General features: G+C 35.7%; 1 protein-coding gene across 3 annotated transcripts in view; it reads right to left on the bottom strand.

The window, feature by feature from the left end:
• Window positions 1–25,152, bottom strand: part of Prp5 (pre-mRNA processing factor 5) — a 593,106-nt gene that overhangs the window by 458,772 nt on the left and 109,182 nt on the right. For all 3 annotated transcript variants that reach the window (XM_090403381.1, XM_090403382.1, XM_090403383.1), the window contains exon 4: window positions 12,246–12,522. In XM_090403381.1, coding sequence (XP_090259507.1) covers window positions 12,246–12,522 — 277 coding nt within the window. The remainder of the gene's footprint in view (window positions 1–12,245; window positions 12,523–25,152) is intronic.

Here is a 25,152-nt window from a genome sequence, read left to right as displayed (position 1 = left end):
TTATTATTTAGTTTGTTGTTAATAATAATGTAATCTATTAATGATTTTGTTCCGCTTGCTTCCCATGCATACTTATCAATATTTTTATGTCTGAAGAAAGTATTGCTGATTTTTAGATTGTTAAATATGCACAAGTCTCTTAATAAAATTCAATTGTTATTGATTACTGATTCTCTCTCTGATCCAATGCATCCTGTTATTAGGTTACTTCCCACTCTAGTGCTGAAATTTTCCATCAAGATTGTTGCTTCATTTTTATTTGTTTCATCAATAAACCTTCATTTTCTGGACAATTTCAGTTTCAACTTACTGAACCTTCGTGCTTTGTATACAATATCTTCTCTGTGCAGAATCATCAATCTAACAGATAAGCTAGGTACTGACAGTTATTCCGGACTTATTTTTAATGGTATTAACAACACCAAACAATTTTATCAAAATATGTTTTATCATCATCATCATCATCATCAAATTCCTGCCATGTACCCTCAAGGGGTGTACAGGATATGACAGTACTACATGAAAAAATTACATCATTACTAACTTCCTATCTACAATTTTCCTCCAAATCAGTCTGTTACTTGTCAAGACTCCAACATTATCAGATCTTATATTTCTATCGTCTAAGGCACTTTGTACCGTATCAATCCACCTATATCTTGGTCTTCCTCTGGGTCGTTTTCCTGCCAACATGGCAGAGAACACTTGTTTTGCTAATCTTTCCTCTCCCATTCTATTTAAGTGACCATACCATCTGAGATTAGCTCTGCTAACGCATTCCTGAATGCTGACAATGTCAAGTTCTTTCCTAATATCCTCATTTTTAATATGATATTGCCATTGATGCCATCTGTTCACACCTCTAATCTTTCTCAGGACTCTCATATCTGCGGTCTCTAGTCTTTGGTCAAGTGTTTTACTTCTGACCCAGCTCTCAGATCCATAAGTTAAAATTGGTTTGAACACAGTCTTGTATACAGCTAATTTAGTGTTCCGACTAATTTCTTTCTTATAATATGTTTTATTAATTGCTTATATTTTGCTGAATTTCAAATCAGCATTAAAAACACTTACACAGAGAGCCAGAGCCATTTGTTCTAACAATACAGCTCTGTCCACAGAACTCAAATATCTGTGCCATGCATTCTTGGTCAATGGCTACAATACCTACAAAATAGATAAAATACTACATAGCCCCATTAACCCTCTGCCCCTAATACACAGGAACACAACATTACCATTTCTATACCCTATGTCAGAGGTACATCAGAAAAGATAGCCAAAGTACTGATGAAACTATGGCATTCACACCACATTCAAACCTCATGTTAAACTAGCAACTCTGACCCACTTGCCTAAGGATAAACTTCACCCTCTAACACACATGGAATGTATCAAGTTCCCTGTGACTGTGACTTGGCCTACTATGGTAAACAGGAAGATCAGTTAACATCTGCCTGGAAGAACATAAAAATACATTCACTACTATTATTATGCCAAGTCATTACTGGATGTGTTTTTTTTTTTTTTACAACATCAGAGAGCACCAAAATAGGACTTTAGATCTTTTGTCCGTTGCAATTGTATTGTTTCAGTTACTCACTGTTGCGTATACAAGCTGTGATGATGGTGATTTGAAATTCAGTGAAATTTAAGCAGTTAATAAAACATCTTTTGATAAAATTGTTTTGTGTTGTTAATACTGTTAAAAATAAGTCACCAACACCTAAGCTTATCGGTTAAACAAGATATCTAATTTTCTAGTCTTGGCTAAAGATAAACATCTCTTTTTAGCCCTACTCTGGAGTGTATCAAATTCCTTAACGATGTGAATTATCGTATTTTGTCCAAACAGGTAGATTAGTAGCTATACATAGCGATTAACATTTGGACTATATTAAGTCCTATGAGCCAGAGCACACTATCAGCAAGAGACATTGTGTTCTCTGGAAGAAAAGTGTTTGGAAGAATAGCGATTGTTACAAGAAAAATGGCAGCAAAGTCACTGATGTTAAATGATATTAATATGCAGGATTTAGTGTGATGCAGAATGTTTAATGCATACATTGCTCTTCAGCTTAATTTGTTTTTATAACCAAATAGATAATAATAACAACAGGACTCTAGCATTGATGTACTGAGGGTTTTTTTTTTACCACCAAAGGCCAGGCCAATAGTTTTAATGGGTGACCAGATAAATGTAACTTTACATACCATATAGATTGTAATGCACCTTGTTTCTTTGTACATATGTATATACTCCAGATGATGGCCTTAATGTGAAGGTTGAAACGTTTTTTTTTTTTTGTTTGTTTGTTTATATTAAACTGAAGTTTTACTCTAACATGGTTGTTGTTTCCATAATTTTATGGTGAATTCTGATCACCATATGACCATGAAAGAAAAGAACCACTAAAATAGAACTTAAGGAAGATTGTAGAACTGATGGAAATTTTGGGATTTTGTTCTTTTGATGGAGATCAAAAGAACAAAATAAATTGTTGCTCACTGCTATAGAACTAGGGATTTAGAAGAAGATGTAGTGATACAAATCGACAGATTAGCACAATGAGTGCAGACAAAGAAAAACTTCAACAATGGGGATATAGATTGGAAGGAAGAAAGGGCATGTGAAAATGGGAATGGGATTTATACTAGGGGATAATTACCTGAAACAGCACTTGATGGAAGGGACCAGGGGTTTGAGAATGTTGGATCTGGTAATAGCATCACAAGATCTATCTATAACTCCGGTAGCAACACTCTACCTCCAATCAGGGAAAGTGACCATGCAGTCTTGTCTTGGTAGGTTGATCATATGGAAATTTCAGTCAAGAAGGTGTTTATGTGAAACTACGAAGCTGGCAAATAAATTAAAGATGCCAAGAAGTTATATTCTTGGTGTCATCCTTCATCCAAGTGTAAGCAAAGGAAGTTTGCAAGTGAAGTAACTTCAGGACTGGACTAGTTGAATATAGAGGCTAATCACTTCACATCAGTCGCCTAAGAATCCCATAATGCAATGCACATATCCTTATGGACATTATGGAAAGGGCTACTAGCCAGACTGATTTTGACCTTTACTGAGGTCTCATCAGTGGGAGCCAGACCCAGAAGTGATATTATGGTTGAAGTAATGCAGAAGTCAATAACAAATTTAGTTTAATCCTTTATCCAAGTGTAAGCAAACAAAGTTTGCACCTGAAGTATCTTCAGGACTGAGGCAACTCGTAGTAAAGGAATAAAGCTCTCATCATGCCTTGTCTCAGTATCTCCCATAATGCAAAGCACATCTCCTTGCAGACATGTATAATGCTAAGCATGAAGGGAAGGACCACTACCCAGACAGGTTTCGACCTTTATTGAGGTCTTGTCAGTGGGAGTTAGACCCAGAAGTGGTAATACTAAGGCAGAAGCAATGGAGAGGTCATATTTACTTACACGAGTTGCCAAAAGGTGTACCACCTTATTATTAGATTACTCTGGATTTAGAGAAAGATGTTGGAAGTTTATTTTTCCACTTGGTTAAACTATAATAAATTTAGTTTCATCCTTTATCAAGTGTAAGCAAACAAAGTTTGCACCTGAAGTATCTTCAGGACTCAGGCAACTCGTAGTAGAGGATAAAGGATTAAATTAAATTTATTATAGTCTAACCCAGCGATTTTCAACCGGTGTGCCACGAGATTTGTGAAAACAAATTAATTGAAAGAAATAATGTTGTAATTTGCGCATTTATTCCCTTGAAGCTCCCAACAAGGATATTGTTGGGAACTTCAGATGGTCAAAAAAATTAAAAGAATATATTTTTAGTGTGACGCAGAATTTTAATGATTAGTCTAGGTGTGGCATTTTATGAAAAAGGTTGAAAATTACTGGTCTAACTAAGTGGAAAATAAACTTCAAACATCAAATAATGCAGAAGTCATATATCTATATGTTGTTGTTATGTGCCATCCCGTTGTTTTTGACTCTTGGTGATCCTGTGAACAAAGGCTCCCAATCCTACTCGGCCTCTTGTCCTTTCTTTCAGTAAAAGTTCAAGTATGTTGTCCATCCAACTGCTTGTTGTATTCTTCTCTCATTCTGTCAATCTTACCCAACTTAAATGCCTTTCCCAATGATTCATCAGATCCCATAATATGACCAAAGTACATTAGCTTCTGTTTAGCAATCAACGCCTCCAAGGAGCATTCTGTCTTTATATTCTCTAAAACCTTCTTACTGGTCATTCTTGCAAGTCCACAAGATTCTTAATACTCCTCCACATGCATAATTCAAATGAATCAATTTGCTTTCTATCTTGCTTCTTAATAATCCAGCTTTCACATCCACATATCACTACTGGAAAATACCACTGCTTTGGCAATTCTAACTTTGCTCAATCCTTACTCACACCTCTATCTTTAAAATTTACAACTCTAACTTTCATAATTTTTGTCAGGTTCAACATCGCTTTTTTATTCATGACTATCCTTCTTTTAATTTCGTCATATTTACCATAATTTCTGATTCTGTATACCCAGAACTTTCAACAATTTCTATTTTATCTCACTCTATTATAAATTCATTTCCATATACAAGTAGTCAAAAGGCGTCATACCTTATTACTAAAATACTCTGGATTGGAGACAGATGTTGAACATTTTTCCACTTGGTTATATGATAAATTAAAGATGTCAAGAAGTTATATTCTTGATTTCATCCTTTATCATATTATATATATACTAGGGGGGGGCTCTGCCCCCCCTTTCAACATCCTCCAAAATCACTTCAACATCCTCCATTGCTTAAGTACCCTTGACAAAGCTTGGACGCAAATGACTTACAGGACGATGAACTCTGCCTGGAGGAAATTGTGGCCAAACTGTGTAGCAGACAGAGACATTAAGGCTGAGCATGTTGCTCTTGTCGATAATATTGTCTCTGGGCAAAAGCATGGGCTTGGAAGTTGACAATGCTGATGTGGAGGAGTTAGTGGAGGATCACAGGAATGAGCTCACTCCTGTGAGCTCATTTTTCATGGTCACGGAAGGAACACCTTCAGAAGGAGCAGCAAAAGACGGAGGTGGAGGAAATGTATTCAAACACAGAGGAAGGGATTGAGGATGTTCCTAGTTCTTTGATCAAAGAAATGTGTGCGAAATGGGATGAAGTGCAAAGTTTTGTGGCAAGATATCACCCTCACAAAGCTGTAGCAAACCGCATCATAAACCATTTCAATGACAGTACTATGTCTCACTTCAGAAAGATTTTAAAATGCAGGCAAAAACAAATGTCATTGGACAGGTTTTTAGTGAGACAGAGGCCCAGTGTGTCTCAAGCAGAGTCGAGTGGTGCCAAGAGACAGCAAAGAGAAAGAAACCCAAAAGAACAGTAACCTGATGTTTTTATGGAAGGGGACTCCCCTTACTCACCTCCTTCCACTTACGCCATCAACTCTCCTCCGTATGCATAGTTAAAGTGAAGTTAAATTTTCGTTTTTATTTTATCTATTTATTGTATTTATTCTTTTTATGTAAGATTTTATGCATTTTCATTATGTTTGTATACGATCTTATGCATGAAGAACTGTTGTAAAGATTTAAATAAACAATCATCTGGGGGTTCGGGAACAGATTAATCCATTTTACATTAATTCTTATGGGAAAAAGGTTTGAGTTTTTGAACAATTCGGTTTCCGAACAGCCTTCGGGAACGAATTAAGTTCGACAACCAAGGTTCCACTGTGTGTGTGTGTGTGTGTGTGTGTGTGTGTGTGTGTGTGTGTGTGTGTGTGTGTGTGTGTGTATTTGATTAAAGTTTATAAGGCAGAACACAGGAATAAGTTGATAACATTATTTCTTCTTCAACCTTTTGGTTGTGTCCACTGCTGGACGTAGGTCTCCCCCATGATTTTCCAGATCACTCGGTTTTCTGCTGCTCCCATCCATCTCACTCCTGCAATTTGTTCTAGTTCATCCCTCCACCTTCTTCTCGGTCTTCGTCTTGCTACATCCATTGGTCTCTACTCTGTTGTTTTTCTAGTCCATCTCCCATCACTGCATCTGGCAATATGGCCAACCCATCTCCACTTAGCCTGTTTAATGTATTTTACAATATCCATGACACTTGTTTCAGATCTTATCCAGGTATTTGTCTTCCTATCTCTTAATGTTATTTTTAGCATACTTCTTTCCATGCAATGTCATGTTGTTCTCAGCTTTTTGTTTAGGTCTTCTGCTAAAGTCCATGTTTCTTCTCCATATGTTAGAACATGAAGTATGCACTGGTCGAAAGCTTTCCTTTTTAGACTCATAGGGATGTCACTTCTGAATATGTCTCTCATTTTCCCATAAGCCATCCATCCAAGGTGAATTCTTCGCTCAATCTCTTTTCTTTGGCACTCCTCAAAGGATAACAATTAGCCCAAATACACATATGAAGTAACTTGTTCTATTTCATGGTTTTCAACTTTGACAGTTCTATGGTTAATATATTTATTCATCATTATTTTTGTTTTTTCTCTATTTATTTTTAATCCAATTACTCTGGAGGCTTCATTTAGTTGATTTAGCCTTTCTTCCAGATCTTCAAGATTATCTGCTATTAGGACAATATCATCTGCAAATTTCAGATGATGCAGCCTTTCTCAATTTATGATTATTCCTTTTGTTTCCCAATCAAGGCTTCTAAATACTTCCTAGTGCAGCTGTAAATAATTTGGGAGATATGGTGTCGCCTTGCTGGATGCCTTTTTGTATTGGGAACTTTTTACTGTTTTTATATAATTTAATTACAGAAGTCGCATTATTGTAAATATGTTTTAGTGTTTCAATATATGGTTTCTCAGTTCCCTGAGTTTCAAGTGCTTTTAGTGTTGCAGATGTTTTAACTGAATGAAATGCTTTTTAGTAGTCTATATAGGCCAGACATAAGGGTTTATTGTATTCAATTGATTTTTCAATGAGCTATCTTAATGTGTGAATATGGTCCAAAGTATTATAATTCTTTCTAAACCCAGCTTGTTCACAGGATTGCATTCCCTCTAGTTTAGATTTTATTCTATTATTTATAATTTTTGTGAAAACTTTATATATGGTGGGGAGTAGGCTTATAGGTCTGTAGTTTTTAATTTCTTCCTTATTGGCTTTTTTAAAAATTAATATTAGAAGTGAATTGTTCCAATTTTTTGGAATTTTTCTCTGTTTAGGCATTTATTAAAGAGTTTAGTCAGCTGTTTGATGACAGGGCTTCCTCCCAGTTTAAAGAAGTCTACCATAATTCCACTTTCTCTTGGGGCCTTTCCATTCTTCATTTCTTGCAGTGCCATTCCACTTCACCTTGTAAGGTTTCAGGGGCATCATGTTCTTCCTCACTCAAGTTATCCATAGATGATTCTTGGATGTCACGGTCTTTGTCTTCATAGAGATCAGTATAAAATTCCTGAATTCTTTTGATTATTGCATCTCTATTTTTTTATAAGTTCACCATTTTTTTCTCTTACAGCGCTATTTCCTTTGTTCCAACTGATAATGTTCGTCTTAGGACCTTCATATCACTATTATTTTCTATCATCATCAAATTCCTGCCATGTACCCTCAAGGGGTGTACAGGATATGATAGTACTACATGAAAAAAAATTACATCATTACTAACTTCCTATCTACAATTTTCCTCCAAATCAGTCTGTTACTTATCAAGACTCCAACATTATCAGATCTTATATTTCTATCATCTAAGGCACTTTGTATCATATCAATCCACCTATATTTGGTCTTCCTCTGGGTCGTTTTGCTGCCAACCTGGCAGAAAACACTTGTTTTGTTAATCTTTCCTTGCCCATTCTGTTTAAGTGACCATACCACCTGAGATTAGCTCTGCTAACGCATTCCTGGATGCTGACAATGTCAAGTTCTTTCCTAATATCCTCGTTTTAATATGATATTGCCATTGATGCCATCTGTTCACGCCTCTAATCTTTCTCAAGACTGTCATATCTGCAGTCGCTAGTCTTTGGTCAAGTGTTTTACTTCTGACCCAGCTCTCAGATCCATAAGTTAAAACTGGTTTGAACACTGTCTTGTATACAGCTAATTTAGTGTTCTGAGTAATTTCTCTCTTATTCCATATGAATTTATTCAATTGACTATTATTTTCTATTGTTTCTTTAATTTTCCTAGTATTATATGATCTAAGTTCGTGTTTCATCCTTTTATGTATAGTTTTACAAACTTCTGCATATTCTATTTTATTAGTGTCATTCAAATCTCTTTTCATATCTCTTCTTTTCTTCATCAGATCTAAGGTTTCCTGTCTTAGTTTTTCCTCTCTTTGGTGCCTTTTTACACCTCCTATTTCTAGTGCACAATTCAAGATAGATTTTGTTAATATTTCATTAGCATCATTGATGGTAGTAGCTGTGTTTAACTTTTTTAGTTCATTTTTGAGTGATTCTCTATAACAGCTTTTATTGTGGTAGAGGTTTTTTATTTATTTATTTACTTAGTAATAAGACTTTTCATGCCAATTGCACAGAATTTCTTCAAGTGTAAAAATACAAACTAGACTATAAAACAGTAAGAGCTAACAATGGTGACAACTGTTATGTTATGTGAAAAGAGACTTTTTTTTTTTTTTTAAATTATTTCTAGTTGTTCCAAACGTTTTGCGTGTTTATGCATTCACGTGAACATACTTGACTAATGAAGGCTAGGATGCATTTAGGCAAATTAATACTTTGATTAATATTTAAATATTTAGGATCTAATTCTATTTCCAAAGATTCCCATATTTTTTTTTTCTGTCATAGCAATGGTGTAATAATTCTGATTTGTCCTATAAAACTTAATGTCTCATTTGCAAAGCATCTTGTGGGTCAGCTGAAGAGTTTGTCATCATACGTGCGTATGATGACAAACCTGAGGTTTCATTTCTATGGTATTCAATATCTCCAACTGTTCTTCAATTTGCTGTTCAACTGATTTTTCTGTCTGTCCATAGTAAGATGATCAGCAATTACACCACAATTGATAAACACCCAGATACTGAAGTGGGCTATGTCGAGGTTTTCCAGATCTGAGCAATGATCTCATCTTGATAAAGGGGACAAATACTACTTTTATTTTATATTCCTTAAGTATTTTTGCTAGTTTTGTGGGGAAAAAAGAGCTAATATATGGGAGTGTTTTGAATACTCTATTTTCTTCTTTATTAGAAATGTCTCTGGTCAACAATTTGGAGTGAGTAGTCTGGAGATGATGTGCTCACTATATGCATTTTGAAGGAAAGCGTTTCTTAAATGTTGGTTGAAGTTCTTTGGCTAGTTCATCCTAGTCAGTGATGAACCAGCAGGCTCTTGCTCCTAGTGTAGAAATGATACCCAATTTTTGAAGTCTATAATGATGGGATGAAGCATGCAGATATTTGTCAGTGTGTGTAATCAACCAAGGAGAGCTGTGCGAAGGAGAAGAATATACCATAAAGGGGATAAATAACTAATATCTATTAGATCTATACAGACTGAGGCCATTCAGCAAGGTTTCACAATTCTCTTTATACAAGACCTCCATAAGAAAATGACTTTTATGAAGGCCTTTTTTCACAGAATCTTATATTTGGAAAAGATGCTATGTTCAAATATAGGATTCTGTGGGAAAAGACTCAAGTCCTACATAAAAGCCATTTTCTTATAGTGGTTCTCATCTTCCTTATACCCTCTTTTACCTTGCGGTGTCGAGGGTCCATTGATCATCGGACCTCACTCCGTTTTACAGGATAAGGTGGTCAGCCTTATGCCCCGGTGTATCCTATGACCTGTAGTGTTGAGTTCTCAAGGCCAGTTTGCCTGCTTTGCGGGATGAAAAACCCCAGAATAAACTGGGGAAAAAACCCTGCTGTCCACGCCCAAGACTGGCTAACTTGGCTATGGCTGAGGAAGATCCTTCAGCTCCTCACGTCACCGACAGGAATCGAACCTAGGACACTCCTTCCCCAGGCATATGGTTGCAAAGCGCATAGCCACTAGGCTAACCGCGCGGTGGTTGTAAAAAGAAATCTATACCTCAATCTGAATAGATATGATGGGCTTTAGTTATTCCCTTTATGAGTTTTCACGCCAAATAAACAGGAGGAGATTCATCTCATCTTTAAAGAAAATGCAGAGAACCGACTGTGGCTTCTGACATAATGTCCAACTCTGACTGCCACGTGGTGCACCCTATTAGTAGGTATCTATTTGGTACTGAACATACAGGGATGGGTTTACAATTTAGGACTTAGCCAACTGAATTGTACTCTCTAATGGCTTAAACCACAAATACCTATTATACATGTGATTCTCACTTTATGAATTCCCGCTTTACGAATTTTTATCATTACGAATTTTTTAGATTGGAATTTTTATTTTAAATTGTGGCATTGCAGATTTTTAACATCGATGAGACAGGCCTTTTTTTGGAAATGGATACCTGCAAGAACTTACATTGCAAAAGAAGAATCCTCAATGCCAGGTTTTAAAGCATCAAAAGATCACACTACTCTACTATTAAGAGGAAATTTTGCTGGCAATTTCAAGTTAAAATCCTTATTTGTGCATCGTCAGAAAATCCAAGAGGCTTAAAAGGAATTAATAAAGATATTCTCCCAGTAATATGGAAGGCAAATAAGAAGGCTTGGCTCATGGGTTCCTTAATTCAAAGATTGGCTTATGCATCACTTTGTTCCTGAAGTGAAACTTTATTGTGAGAAAAAACAAATTCCATTTAAAGGATCCTCATTTAAATTTAAATCTTTAAATTTCATTTAAAGGATGCTTCTGATAATTGACAATGCATCTAGCCATCCCTCATCAATAACTTACATTTGCCCCAATGTAAAAATAGTCTTTTTACCTGCAAATGCAACCTCTTTTACAACCAATGCATCAGGGAGTGATTGCGTCATTTAAAGCACATTACTTCAAAGAGAATTTGAAATGTTAATAGAAGCAACTGATAAATATGAAAACTTTTCTATCAAAGAGTTTTGGAAGAGATTCAACATTTTAGACACAATTCAGGTAACACAGAGCACCTGACAGAGTTTCAGAAAAAAACATGAAAGGAGTATGGCATAAACTTCGTCCCCAGTTTAGTGATAATTTCAAAGACTTTGAAGACCCAACAAAGATTGTGAATTCTGAAACACAAGCAAACTTAGGTATGGCTAACCAGTTGCAAATGGAAGTTTTGGAAAGTTAATGAGCTCCTTCAATCTCACACTATAGAACTTTCACCCAATGATCTCCATGAATTAAAACAAGACAAAGAAGATAACGAATATGAAACTCCGACTTGGTTTTTCGTTTTAAAAGGTCTAGAAGAAGCATTTAAACTTCTCGAAAAAGCTCAAGCAATCTTTGAATCACAAGATTCAGACTGAACAATTTAGTAAATTTTCCCATGAAATTAATAATGCTTTTGCTTGCTATTGAGCTATTTTAGACGAAAAGAAGTGAAAGTCAACAAAGCAGATGCCACTGAGGCCTTCTTTGAAAAATAAGATGCACCAAAGCTTCCTAATATATCTCCTACTACCTTGAAGCTGCGGATTCACCCAGTAATAAAAAATTAGTTAAATTTTTTTTCAAAGAATCTTTTTTTAATTTAAAATTTTTCTTATGTTATTTTTGAAATATGTAAATCTTTGGCTAGTAAATCTTTTCTTATCATTTAATATTCATTTTATATATTCCTTCTTACGAACATAACTCTCACTTATAGCATTATTTCTAAGCTCCCACTTTACGAATGGTCGCCAGTAGCCAATTAATTCATAAAGGCGAGAACTATCTGTATTTCAATTAGTTGACATATGTTTACCACAGGTTCTTCTAACATTTGCTGCAGTCAGGTCATGGAACTGAAACTGCTGTGAAGTTAGTAGCAATCAGTAGTGTATATAGGAGAGAAGATGCAAAGGGCAGAACATTCCCTATCCTTCCTCCCAAGAACAGCTGTTCTGATGAAATATCAGTACAACAAAATGATGATTTTAACAGTCAACTCAGCATTTTTTTTTTTTAAAAAACAGCAAAATAAGTTACATCATCCCCTTACAAAAATCAAAGATTACTTGGTATCCTGTAAAATCAGAACTCATGGAACTATGGTTTAACAAAATCATGCATGCATCACTGCTACATATAAAAAAAAAAAAAAAGTTAAAAAAAAAAGGTATTCATATGCCTAGAAATTGCATAAAGATATCGTTAAAAAAAAAGTTACCTTGTCTAAATTGTCAAATTTCAATTCTCCAGGTTCCTCTTTAGCTTTACTATTATCCTTATCATCACTCCTTCTATCTTCATCTTTTCTATGCAATCTCTCTCTTTCCCTTGAATCTGTTCTTCTGCTTCGATCGATGCTCCGAGATCTTCGATCCCTGCTTCTGGATCTGTGATCACGAATCCTCTCTCGAGATCTTGATTTTGACCGAGATCGTCGTCCACGAGATCTGGATCTCCTGAATCTTCTGTCTCTTGATCTACTCCTTGATCTGCCTCTTTTAAAAGATACAGAACACTTTATAGTAATCATGAAATTTGTACATGGACTTAAGATTTTATAAGCAATAAATTTAATAATGTACTTATAACACACACACACACACATGCAAAATCATCTCTCAATGATCCAATCTTCAATAACCACCCTGTGAACCATCAGAACTGATTGCTCTCAATTGAAAAATTGAGGTTACTGTGTATCAAGTGTTGGAAGTGTCTAAAAAGCTTATGATCAGCGGAAACAGATACCAAGTTGGTGTTGAATGGCTGGATAACATGCAATTTGCTCTATGACAAAGAGTAGCACAAGGATACATTCTGCACTTGTGATAATAAAGATAGTGCAAGAAAAAAAATTATACTGTTTTCTACATTTTTTTTTTTTTTTTTTTTTTTTTTAATGTATTACAATATGTTTCTGAAAACTAAGAAAAACCATAGAAAAGTCTATGGACATGTAAAGAGATAACACGGTAAGTGAATGGAGAAGACACAATCAAGAACAATATAAACTCCATAGATCTCCACTTTTGATTAAATCAGAACTTGCAGATTGCAATGGCTTGAACATGTGAAAGAATGGGTGAGAAGAGAATGCTAAACAGGCATTCAAGATAAGGCTTGATGAAAAGCAACCTAGAGGAAGACCATGGTAGTGCTGGGAGGATAATATCTAAAAAGACTTAGCTGAGATGGGTTTTGTGGACTGGAATGAAAAAACCCAAGATAGAAAGGAATGGAAAACATTGTAGGCTAAGGAAGAAGAGAAAAAGAAGAAAATTTCGGCTGATATTTCAATGATTGGACTTCTTGAGATAGAGAATCCAGAGGTAGTTGATAAAGATGATATCAAGGATATAATGCTTTCCATGAGGACAAAGCAAAATCTTCAGTGTTAAAACCTGGTTGAAAAGGGATATCATAAGAATCAGTTTCTAAAGGAATTTAATAAAAGAGATGCAAGAAAAGTTTTTCAATACATGGTTGAAAGTGAAGGAAAGGAATTATTGGAAGTTGAGTAAAATTGCAGTTAGAAAGGAGAAATATGAATTCAATTTTTTTGCTTGGAAAGTGGTAAATGAATAAAACCTGTTCCACTGATTCATTAAAATACAGTGTAAGAAATGACTGGATGTACACCATCAGTGAATAAATTTAAATGGAGGTAAAACAGGTATCAAGTGAATAACAGTGTGGTTAGTGTCCTATGGTGCTCTAGGTAATAACTTATTATTAACAGGACATCTCCAGTTAATAACATTGAACTCTCAATGAAAATTAAGGTAGGCACTGTCAATGATCACTTTCTCTTGATCTTTGTGTCATTGACACAAAGATCAAGAGAAAGATAATGCTAACATCTCAATGTCTTAAAAAATCTGGAGGAAAAGGGCAAAGCTAACAATAACAAACACCTACTATGTTTCAGTTCGGTAATTACAATGATCAATTAGCATTAACACCATTGTAAAACTTATAAAGATGTACATAAACAGAAATACACAAGAAATAAGACAAGTCTTATAAATTACTCTTGATAGCGATATCTTCACACTTCAGTAGATAGGAGTATTGAGAAGGTTTCAATAGGAAGTAATCGTTACTTAATTTGAGCACAATAAAAATGAGTATCAAACTGAAAACAAAAATATATACAAAAGCCTTTAAAAAATGTCAAACAGCTTTTAGAAGTGAGCTGTAAACCAAACAGAAATATTACTGGAGAAAAAACAGAAGTTTGAAAAGAACAACCAAACCTTGAAAACTCAGTCACAAACACTGAAGAAAACACCAACTGATGCAGCCATGTGGTGAAGTTGCCCATAAGAACAAAAAAAAAATTAAAACTTCATGGCAGACTTAGTAAGTTAAAGCAACATGTGTCCTGAAAGAACACATCTAAAATAGCATAAAGATTTCTGGTTGTTCAGAGAAATTATCAGGAACCAAGTGAGAATCCCAGCTTCATATTCAGCCTATGATGAAACATGCAATAAATGTAAAACTGCTCTCAGCAAATCCAACTTCATTAAGACCAATAGCATAAAACCCTCTTCCTTTTATATATATCAGTGACCTACTCAAGTTGACCTCCAACCCAATACACAGTTTTGCAGGTGACAGCACATGGCACTCCTCCCTTTCACATTTGATAAACCTTACTCTACACAACTCACCTCAACCACCACTGCTACCCTTAATTCTGATCTCCTAGCCATCCTCCAATGGGGCTCAGATAACCTTGTCAATTTCAATGCTAAAAAGATAAAACCCATTTATTTCTCACAAAAAAGAACCATTTTCTCCCAGTATTATTTTTGATAACACTTAAATTTCCAGACAAGATGATATCTATCTTCTTGGAATTATCTTGACATCAAGCCTTTCCTGGCATAAACACATCACAACCATTGTATCCTCAGCTTCTAAAAAAACTAGCATTTCTCTTGCGTTCAAGATGTTACTTCATCTCTGAACAACTGTTAGCCTTATACAAATCACAAATCTGCCCAGCTATTGAATACTGCTCTCATGTTAGGAGTGGGGTTTCTAAGCCCTCCCTCAAAATGCTGACTCCATACAGAGGAGAGCAACTAGATTGATTAATGACGCATCTCTTACCAACTCACTTCTCCCACTTTCATAGATGTTTGGTTTCTGCAATTTGTGTATTATATGAACATTTCATATAATACACAATTTCAGATCATGGCAAATGTTGATCTGAAATTGAATCAATAATTCTGCCACACAGTACTAAGCCCTTTGGAACATGTGCAGCTGTCACCCAACGTCTCATCACAGTACATCTTGAAACCCAAAGAACAAATTTCTTTTCCTCCTCCTTCATCCCTACTACTGCCTTATTGTGTTCTTATACATCAGAGAGAAGACGTATTATTTCCCAAGGAATACAATATATACATGCTTTTAAATCAAATGTAAACAAATTTCTCCTTTCCCAATCCATTACCCATATATAGTACTAATGTACTATAAGTTGATCAACCAACTTCTCACGTATGGGCTCAACATAAAAAAATAAATAAATAAATAAAAATAAAACTTGCCTCTTGTCCAAATGGAAACCATGCCTTCTGGTCCCTCACAAAAGCCACTGAATACAACTCTTCTAACCTGTGCTCCCATCCATCTCTCTCTCTCTCATCCAGATGGCACTACTGTTACAGCATCCAAGATAAAGCTGACTTCCTGGCATCACTCTTTTCCTCTCATTTCTGCAGAGGTGATAAAGGAAAATCATCTCCTTCCCTGCCACCAACTAAGCACTATATGCCTCCTGTGGTCTTTTGGCAAAAAAGACAGAAGAACAATACATAACCTGGACACTATAAAGTCTTTTGGTCCTGATGGCATCTCTTCTACTGTACTGAAATGTGCTCCAGAGGTAACACCTGTCCTCTATCATCTCTTTGAGCAAGCATATATCCAACTTATTCCAAAAAAAAAAAGGAGATAAAAGCCTACCATCCAACTGTCATCACTTCTATCCTCTTCAAAATAATGGAAAAAATAATTTCAGTGGTTTATGCATTTATGTTCCTTTTTTATAAATATATATATATTGCAAGGAGGGAAGGGTCCCGATTTATTCAGCTTTCTTTTGTTCATGGTTATTACTTTCTGACCAATAACGTTAAATTTCCCAGATTATGGATTACATGAAAAAGGAAAGTGGCATTAAAACTGATATTGAAATCGAAGATATTCAACTCAGAGTTTTACTTTAAAAATATGGTGCATTACTCCTAAATAAATCCAGGGGAAGTCTCCTGAAATTTATTATCAAAGTGAATAACTGCTGTAACAAATTTAGTATAAAAATCAACAATATAAAAGACAAATTATGAAAAGAAACATGGGAAACTGTCAACGATGGAAACAAGCAAGAGAATAAGCAAAAGGGAGATAACTAAATGAAATTTCTAAGGAATGAGAGGGAAATTAATCAAAACACTCAACTAGCTGTATACAACAGTGTTCCAACTAAATTTAAGTCATGGATCTGAGAACTGAATTTAAAAAAAAAAAAAAAACATTATATCAAAGATTACAGATCCACAGATATGAAAAGTTCTGAGAAAATTGGGAAGTGAACAGATACAAGCAAGGCCATCATAACCAGTGGTATGCTCAGGCTGGCTCACGTGAACTGATCGTTAAATTATCAAGAATTCTGCACGCCAATTGTTAAACCAGCAACTATATACATATACTGCAGAACAGTATGCATTTTCATCCACAATCACTAGCAGAACTGATCTGCAAAAGAGGTTAGATATCAAATTTTTTTGCAAGACCCTGCTTTAATGATAGACATTCTTGAATAATTTTCATTACTTTCAAGTGCACTTCAGTCAAGATCAACTAAGATTCAGAAAGCACAAAAATTAATCAAATGCCCAAATAAGACTTGGAAAATTGAAAAGTTGGTACTGTAAAATATGAATCTCAAGCTGAAGATTCGATCAAATCAGACAAGTTCAAAGAAATTGTTAATATTAATTTTTCTGATCAGTAACCCATTTTGCATTGGCTATGTGTGTTTATCTATTTATTTACCTGATCCTATTTAAGATCCATATAAGCTTTTCACAAGAAATAATAGGTTAGGTTCATACCACAAGTATCTCTGGCTTCTCTCCAATAAATTCGTTCATTCATCTATCTTGAAAACAATAATAGTTTCTCCCTAACCACTGAAACTGATATATTACATTCACTTATCTTTATCTCTAAAATAAGACAACTGTAAATATTAAAGAAACAATGTTTAATTAAATAACTATTATTATTATATGGTACCTCCATAGGTCCAGAGACTCATCATTATAGGAGACCCACACTGGCACAAATGCACAAAACCTATTAGTTTTCCTTAAACTCATTCACTATTAGGGTACTCACAACTAATTCTGGCAATCCATTCCACCTCATTTAATACTCCCCATGCAAGAAATCTAGTCTGCACACCCTTACTAATCATTCTTGCAAACTTCCACAGATGACTCCTAATTCTCAGACTATTTGTAATATACTGAAAAATTTCCTTCACATCAATTTTATAAAACCTCTTTAATAAGTATCTATCATGTCCCCTCTTTTCTGTCTATCAACTAAACTTTCTGACACACAACCGTCGACCTATCCTCAAAATGAGCATTTCACAGATCTGTCCATCTTGTATAACCCCCTCCCCCCGATCGCCAAGAAATCCAGGTGTCCAAACCTGTGAAAAGTAGTCAACATGAGCCAAATTGCAGCCTCATAAAGAGAGATAAAAACATCCCTATCATTAAATAATAAATTACACGATAACCACAGTAAATAATGAAATAAAGGTACAGATATTTTGTACTGAAATTAACAGTACATCATCTCAATATAGACAAAAGCAATTCAGAGGAATGGAATACAAAGTACATAACAGTCTGTGGATTATGATTAAAAACTGTTGGAGCGTGCTAGAAATTAATAAATAACATTATTAAATTTATTCTTAAAAACGAAATTTTTTTTTTGATGGTTACATAAGATAAGAATCTCCCAAACTTTTGGGAGAGAGACATTTGTTGCGATTCAGATTTGGCCGATGTAAAACGGCTTCGCAACTTTATTTGAAAAGAAGTTCATATTTAAACTTGCATATATGGAGAAGATGAGCTTTATCCCATGGGATATTGTGTTTAGTGTCAATACTATGTTGTGCCAGATCAGACTTTTGAGGTTTCATGTATTTGATATAATATTGATGTTCATACATTCTTTTTTCCACAGAATGGCCTGTTTGTTCAAAATATGTTAGATTACATTCACATGGTATTGGTAAATGCCAGCTAATGATAAAGGTGGCAGTTTGTCTGTGGAGATGGCAAAAGTTGAGAAATTTTGTTGATCGGAAATTATGTGGGAATGAGATGATACTTCTTCAAAATTCTACCAATAGGTTCCTAGATGCCAGAAATATAAGGGATTGGAATCCTGAGGTGTTGGAACATAGGAGTCAATTATCTGCTGGATTTGATTAGGGTTGTAACCATTAAATTCCATTAACGTTTTGATAGTGAAAAGTTCTTGTTGTAAGCTTCAGGGAGAGGAGCACACTTCATGTGGTCTATCAATTAAAAACTTGATAACACCAATTTTTTGAGAGGTGTAATGAGCAGACTTTTGATGAATGTATCTGCCAGTAAAGGTAGGTTTTCGATAAACACAGGTTGATAAATTACCTGAGGCTATACATATAAGAAGGATGTTCAAGAATGGTAAAACTACCATCCTTTTCTTTTTTCCATGGTGAACTGAATGCTTGGGTGAAGGCTACTGATCTGTTGTAGGAAAGTAGTAAGTTCCTCTTCTACTTTACTTAACAATAATGTAAACTTAATCATGTTGTACTATCATATTATGCTGTATCTGCCCCCCACAATGGTACATATAAAGAATTTGATGATCTTTTAGGGCAATTTATATCTTCTGCACAGCGACACAATAGGGCCATTAATGGACAGGCAATGTAAAATACTGGCTCCTAGACAAGTCAACTCCACATTTCCATGACATGGTTTGTATCCATAAAGGATTTTAGTGAGGCAAGTAAGGCGTTGCTTCCCTGTAAGTAGGAAATGCCAAATAAACCTCTAGGTTCTACGAGGGTGATCTGAAAAGTTCTCAGCCTAACAATGAAAAAACGAATTTATAAATTCAAAATTATTTTTATTTTTCAACATTATCTCACTTAAGACTAATACATTTATTCCAGCGATGCTCCAGCACCATTATCCTGTCCCTGTAGTGGTTCTCAGTAAGATCTGCAAAATACCCCTCTACAGCTGCAATCATCTCATGATTCGAAGAAAAATGCTAACCAGTGAGGAAGAGTTTTCGTTTTGGGAAGAGATAGAAGTCAGAGGGAATGAAATATGGGGAATAGGGTGGATGTTTCAACAATTCATAGTGCAGATCACTTAATTTTCCAATTGCCAAAATACCTATGTGAGCAAATGCATTGTCCTGATGAACGATGATCTTTTTCTTCTGCAAACTGGGTCTTTTCTCACGAATTTTTTCGTCTAGTCTGGTTAAAAAAATTGGAATAATATTCCCTGGTTATTGTTTTACCCTTTTCAAGATAATTAATAAACAAAATGCCTGTAGCATCCCAAAATACTGATGCCAAGACCTTTCCTGCTGATCGAACCGACTTTGTCTTCTTTGGCACTGAACAACCGGCTTCTGTCCACTGTTTCGATTCTGGTGTGTAATGTGAATCCAAGTCTCATCTATAGTAAAAAATCGATGCAAAAAATCAGTTTTATTCTTGTTAAAACGCTTCAACCACTTTTCAGAGATTTTCATACGAGTGTGTTTTTGATCTGCTGTGAGTATGAGCGGCACCCATCTTGCGCAAAGCATTTTTATTTGCAATTTTTCATGCAAAATATATCCTATGGGTTCTTTTGAAATGCTTATATTCTCAGCAATTTCACACACTTTGACTCGCCGGTCATCCAATACCATACATGCACTTGATCAATGATTTCTGGTGTTGTTACTCTTTTTGGATGTCCTTCAACATGACTCATCTTCAAGGCTGGTATGGCCACGCATAAACTCGGCAGCCCATTTCTTAATTGTCGAAAATGAAGGAGAAGAGAGCCCATAAACTTTTATGAACTTCGAATGAATTTCTTTTGGCAGTAAACCTTCTTTTACAAAGAATTTTATAATCGCACAATACTCAATTTTATCCATTTCAAGGGATACAGACAACATTTTTGCTTCAGAAAGCTGTATAAAAAAAACTCCTTGATAGAATGACTTGCAATATCACATGGATGCTTATGACAGATGTACCAACTTAGGAAAAAAAATCTTGCTGATCGTGTTGCCATCTATGGTTGAGGCTGGGAACTTTTCAGACCATCCTCGTATATGACTTTCATCAACAGGTGAAATAGCAGTTACAGGAAAATTCATCGAAAAACAGTTAATCAAATGCAATTCATCAAAAAAGCAATTCATCGAATGGCAATTAGTCGAAAATGCAATTCATCGAAAAAACAATTCACAGAAAATTTTTCAATGAATTCTTTCATAATTCACTGAAAAGTTATTTTTCTTGCAAAGTATTGTTTAAAAATGTTCAATAACAATGCGGCATGTTACTCATGATATAGATAAATACATACATCTTCAAGGCCCACCTTTCCTAATTGGGTTGTGGGGGCAACAGCTGCAAGAGGAACTTCCAATGGTCACAATCCTCTGCCACCAAGTTCAGGTGTTCTGGTGGGATTCCCAAACGTGTCCACCCAAGGTTATGAATATAATCTATCCAGCGAGTCCTTGGCCTTCCACGTGGCCTCCCACCCTCTAGCTTGGCAAAGAGGGCCTGCTGAGGGAGCCTCTCTCTTGTGGCATTCTGACCAGGTGCCCGTACCAGCGTAACTGTGATCGCTCAACACGGAGAAGCAGCGGTTGAGTATTGAGGGTTTCCCGAATTGCAGAGCTTCTGACTCTGTCGAGTTTTGTCAGCCCCGCAACCCCTCGAAGGAACCTCATTTCAGCTGCTTGGATTCGTGTCCGCATTCTTTCGGTCATTACCCAACTCTCATGACCATAGGTGAGGATGGGGACATAGATTGTATTGAAGACAGCCAGCTTTGCCTTCTGGCTTAACTCCCACTTCAGTACTACTGAACGGCCAAGCTCCCGCAATATTGAGCTTGCTAAGCCAATTTGAGTATCTACCTCTACGTTCCATTTTCCATCATTCCTGAATATGGACCCGAGGTCCATTGGAGATTCAGTGGCAAGCCTTGAAGAAAACCCTGATTGATTCAGCCTGAGAGGCATGTGGTGAGGTTGCCTGCAAGGATAGAAAAATTAGAACCCCATGGTGGACACAGGAAGTTAAAGAGGCAGTGAAAGAAAAGAAGAAAGCATATCAAAAGTTCCTGGCAAATAAGTCAGCTTTTGCTCTTAGTGAATACAGAGACCAATGTAAGAAAGCGAAACACTGTGTAAAACTAGCTAAAGAAAAGTCATGGGAGGACTTTGGCAAGAGCATAGAAAATAAATATCAAGAAGTTGGCAAAATATTCTGGAGGTTGTTGAAGAAGCTTAGAAATAAAGGAAAGAGTGATGTAAAAGGAGTTAGAGATGATAAAGGTGACATGAAAACGGGAGAAAAATTATCCTTGAAGTATGGAGTAATTAGTTCGAAAAATTGCTAAATGAAACAAGCAGCATTGACAGCACAGTGGTAAAAAACACTGACAAGGGCATGCGGTCAGGAATACATATCCATACTTGAAGTAGAAAAAGCCATCAAAAGCTTGAAATGTGAAAAGGCAGCAGGAGTAGATGATATTCGACCAGAAATACTGAAGTATGGTGGTATAAAAGTCTTACAGTGGCTGCACTGCATAGTTCAGAAAGCCTGGACAGAGGGACGAATTCCCGATGATTGGAGCAGAGCTCTCTTAGTACCCATATATAAAAAGGGAAATAAAACTGAATGTGAGAATTACAGAGGTATTTCCCTACTGCGTGTTCCTGGCAAGATCTATGCAAGTATACTCGATAAACGGTTGAGAAGAATTGTGGAAGAAAAGCTTGGTGAAGAACATGTTGGATTCAGGCCAAATAGAGGCTGTTAATCAGATTTTCACTTTATGACAAATACTTGAGAAAGCATGGGAATATAACAAAGATCTGTATTTAAGTTTTGTTGATCTGGAAAAGGCACATGACAAAGTGCCAAGATAGAAGCCATTGAATACGCTACAGTTATATGGCGTCAATGGGGCATTATATCAAGCAATACTTAGTCTTTATTTGAGTTGTAAGCCAGCAGTTAAAATTGAAGGAAGTACAGGAATATGGTTTAATGTTGAATCTGGTCTGAGACAAGGATGTACATTATCCCCTGTGTTATTCATTATCTATATGGATCATGTAATGAAGGAAAGTGATATTAAACAGAATATCAAAATTGGCGAAGTTAATGTCAGCTCTTTGCTTTATGCGGACGATGTTATACTTAAGTCTGCAAGATTCCCTGACTAAATTGAATAACTGTTGTAATAGATATGGTATGAAGGTCAGCAATAAAAGACAAAAACAATGAAAATAGGTAGAATCTGTTGAAAATGTCAACCGTATTGTGAATGGAGAACCTGTGGAACAAGTAAAACATTTCAGCTACTTGGCACGATTTTTAGTGAAGAAGGTAAATTAAATATCGAAATAAACAACAGAATCAACAAAGCTAGTTTGGTAGGAAGTCAATTGAATAAATTCATATGGAATAAGAGAGAAATTAGTCAGAATACTAAATTAGCTGTATACAAGACAGTGTTCAAACCAATTGTAACTTATGAATCTGAGAGCTGGGTCAGAAGTAAAATACTTGACCAAAGACTAGAGACCGCAGATATGAGAGTCCTGAGAAAGAGAGGCATGAACAGATGGCATCAATGGCAATATCATATTAAAAACAAGGATATTAGGAAAGAACTTGACATTGTCAGCATCCAGGAATGCGTTAGCAGAGCTAATCTCAGGTGGTATGGTCACTTAAACAGAATGGGCGAAGACAGATTAGCAAAACAAGTGTTCTCTGCCAGGTTGCCAGCAAAACGACCCAGAGGAAGACCAAGATATAGGTGGATTGATACGGTACAAAGTGCCTTAGACGATAGAAATATAAGATCTGATAATGTTGGAGTCTTGACAAGTAACAGAGTGATTTGGAGGAAAATTGTAGATAGGAAATTAGTAACGATGTAAATTTTTCATGTAGTACTATCATATCCTGTACACCCCTTCAGGGTACATGTCAGGAATTTGATGATGGTGTTCAATAAACTGATTTTTGATGAACTGTTTATTCGGTGAATTGCTTTTCTGACAGATTGTCGTTCGATAAATTGCATTCAATGAATTGTCTTTCAGATAACTGTTTTTTGATGAACTCTCCATATACCGAAATACCACTAGGGTCATGCCTCTCCTGCTCATTGGATGCATGAACTTACTAATGACATTTCCATATCAGAATCTCTGGTTTCTGTCCCTCTGCACATCTTCACATATGCTGGGTATGCTCAGAACACTATTAGGAAACAAACAAACACCTCCAATTGAGGGTACAGCAGCACATCAGTTCTGCAGGCTGATCACTACATACTGGATAGGTTCATCCTGTGTACTATCTAGCTGCCATGCTTGAGGAGACTTCTAACCAGCATAAATAATCCTGGTGTTGCTACCTTGCAGGATTGTGTATTGAGATCATACTTTGACCAATCTCAGCGTCTCTTGTGAGGGAGGTTACATCCACGAGTCCCTCACCACTGCTGATTATTCCTGCACTAAATTTCCAACATTACTACTATGAAAGATAACATAATATAGTGACACTATGGTTATTAAAAAAAATTCCCATAATAAACAAAAGGAAAATGCAAAAAATATCAAAAATGGAACAAAAAAATAGCAAAATTCTAGCTTAAAAAAAAAAAAAAAAATCACCGCTGCATCCATTTTGCCAACATCTATGGCTCAATGCATACAATAATAGCATGCACAACCAATTACAGGTATCAAAAGCTTTGTTGTTCTTTACCAAATCTTAACCCCGCAGCCTCTGTTACAACAGTTCATCTCAATGAAATAATTAAGCATGATGCTTTTAGTAAGTGCTGAACAAATGTTGTTGTTAGTCTGTCATTCTTCAACAAAGGTTACTGAAATAAATAAACCAATACTAAAGCTGTATTGGAGACTGATTGACTGATAGGTATCAGCAAGTTGCAGAAGGGGGAGCAATAACTCAGAAGAGGAAAACGTTGCCCTTGAAGTAACTGTTTAATTTGTATGCCAAATATTGGGAAAGATGTGAATGCTGATAAGCAATTGTTTGCAGATTATGCAAAGTTGGGAACTACTATGAGGAATTGAGCAGATATTGTGCCTTTACAAAAGGACTTGAATAGACTGCATAAATGGACAAAGGAGTGAGGTTTCAACTTCAATGTTGCAAAGTATATAGGTTTTAAACTTTAATATTATTATTTATATGGGCACTTCATGGAATCAAAACACTCATCGTGGGACTTTATTGTACAATGAAACCTGTGGAGAATTCATGACTAAACAAACACACATAATAACCACAGTAATAAGTTTTAATAAGTAAATATTTCATCCTAACTATCTCATGACATCGTCAGTACAGTTAATTCAAACAATACTAGAAATAACATACAGTTAGGGCACATGATTAGAATGGAATCCCAATATGCATGCAGTAGCGTGTTATAGAATGAAATATTTATTACTGTGAATTATTATGAAATATTTATAAATATTAAACCTTATTAGTGTGGTTACTACATGTGTTTGGTCACTCATCGTGGGAGACTCACTCTATCCATTAACACACTACCTATCATATATCTCCTTAAACCTATTTACTGTTGGGGGACTCACAACCACCTCTGACAATTCATTCCACTCATTCACCACTCTCAAAGTTGATTTTGTGCATCGATTTATTAGTATTTATGAGACTTGGATTCACCTTTACCCACCTG

The sequence above is a fragment of the Typopeltis vanoorti genome, chromosome 14, assembly GCF_054136105.1.
Source record: "Typopeltis vanoorti isolate ZY-2024b chromosome 14, IOZ_Tvanoo_1.0, whole genome shotgun sequence".
Classification (NCBI taxonomy): domain Eukaryota; kingdom Metazoa; phylum Arthropoda; class Arachnida; order Uropygi; family Thelyphonidae; genus Typopeltis; species Typopeltis vanoorti.
This window is presented reverse-complemented; position numbering and strand designations above follow the sequence as displayed.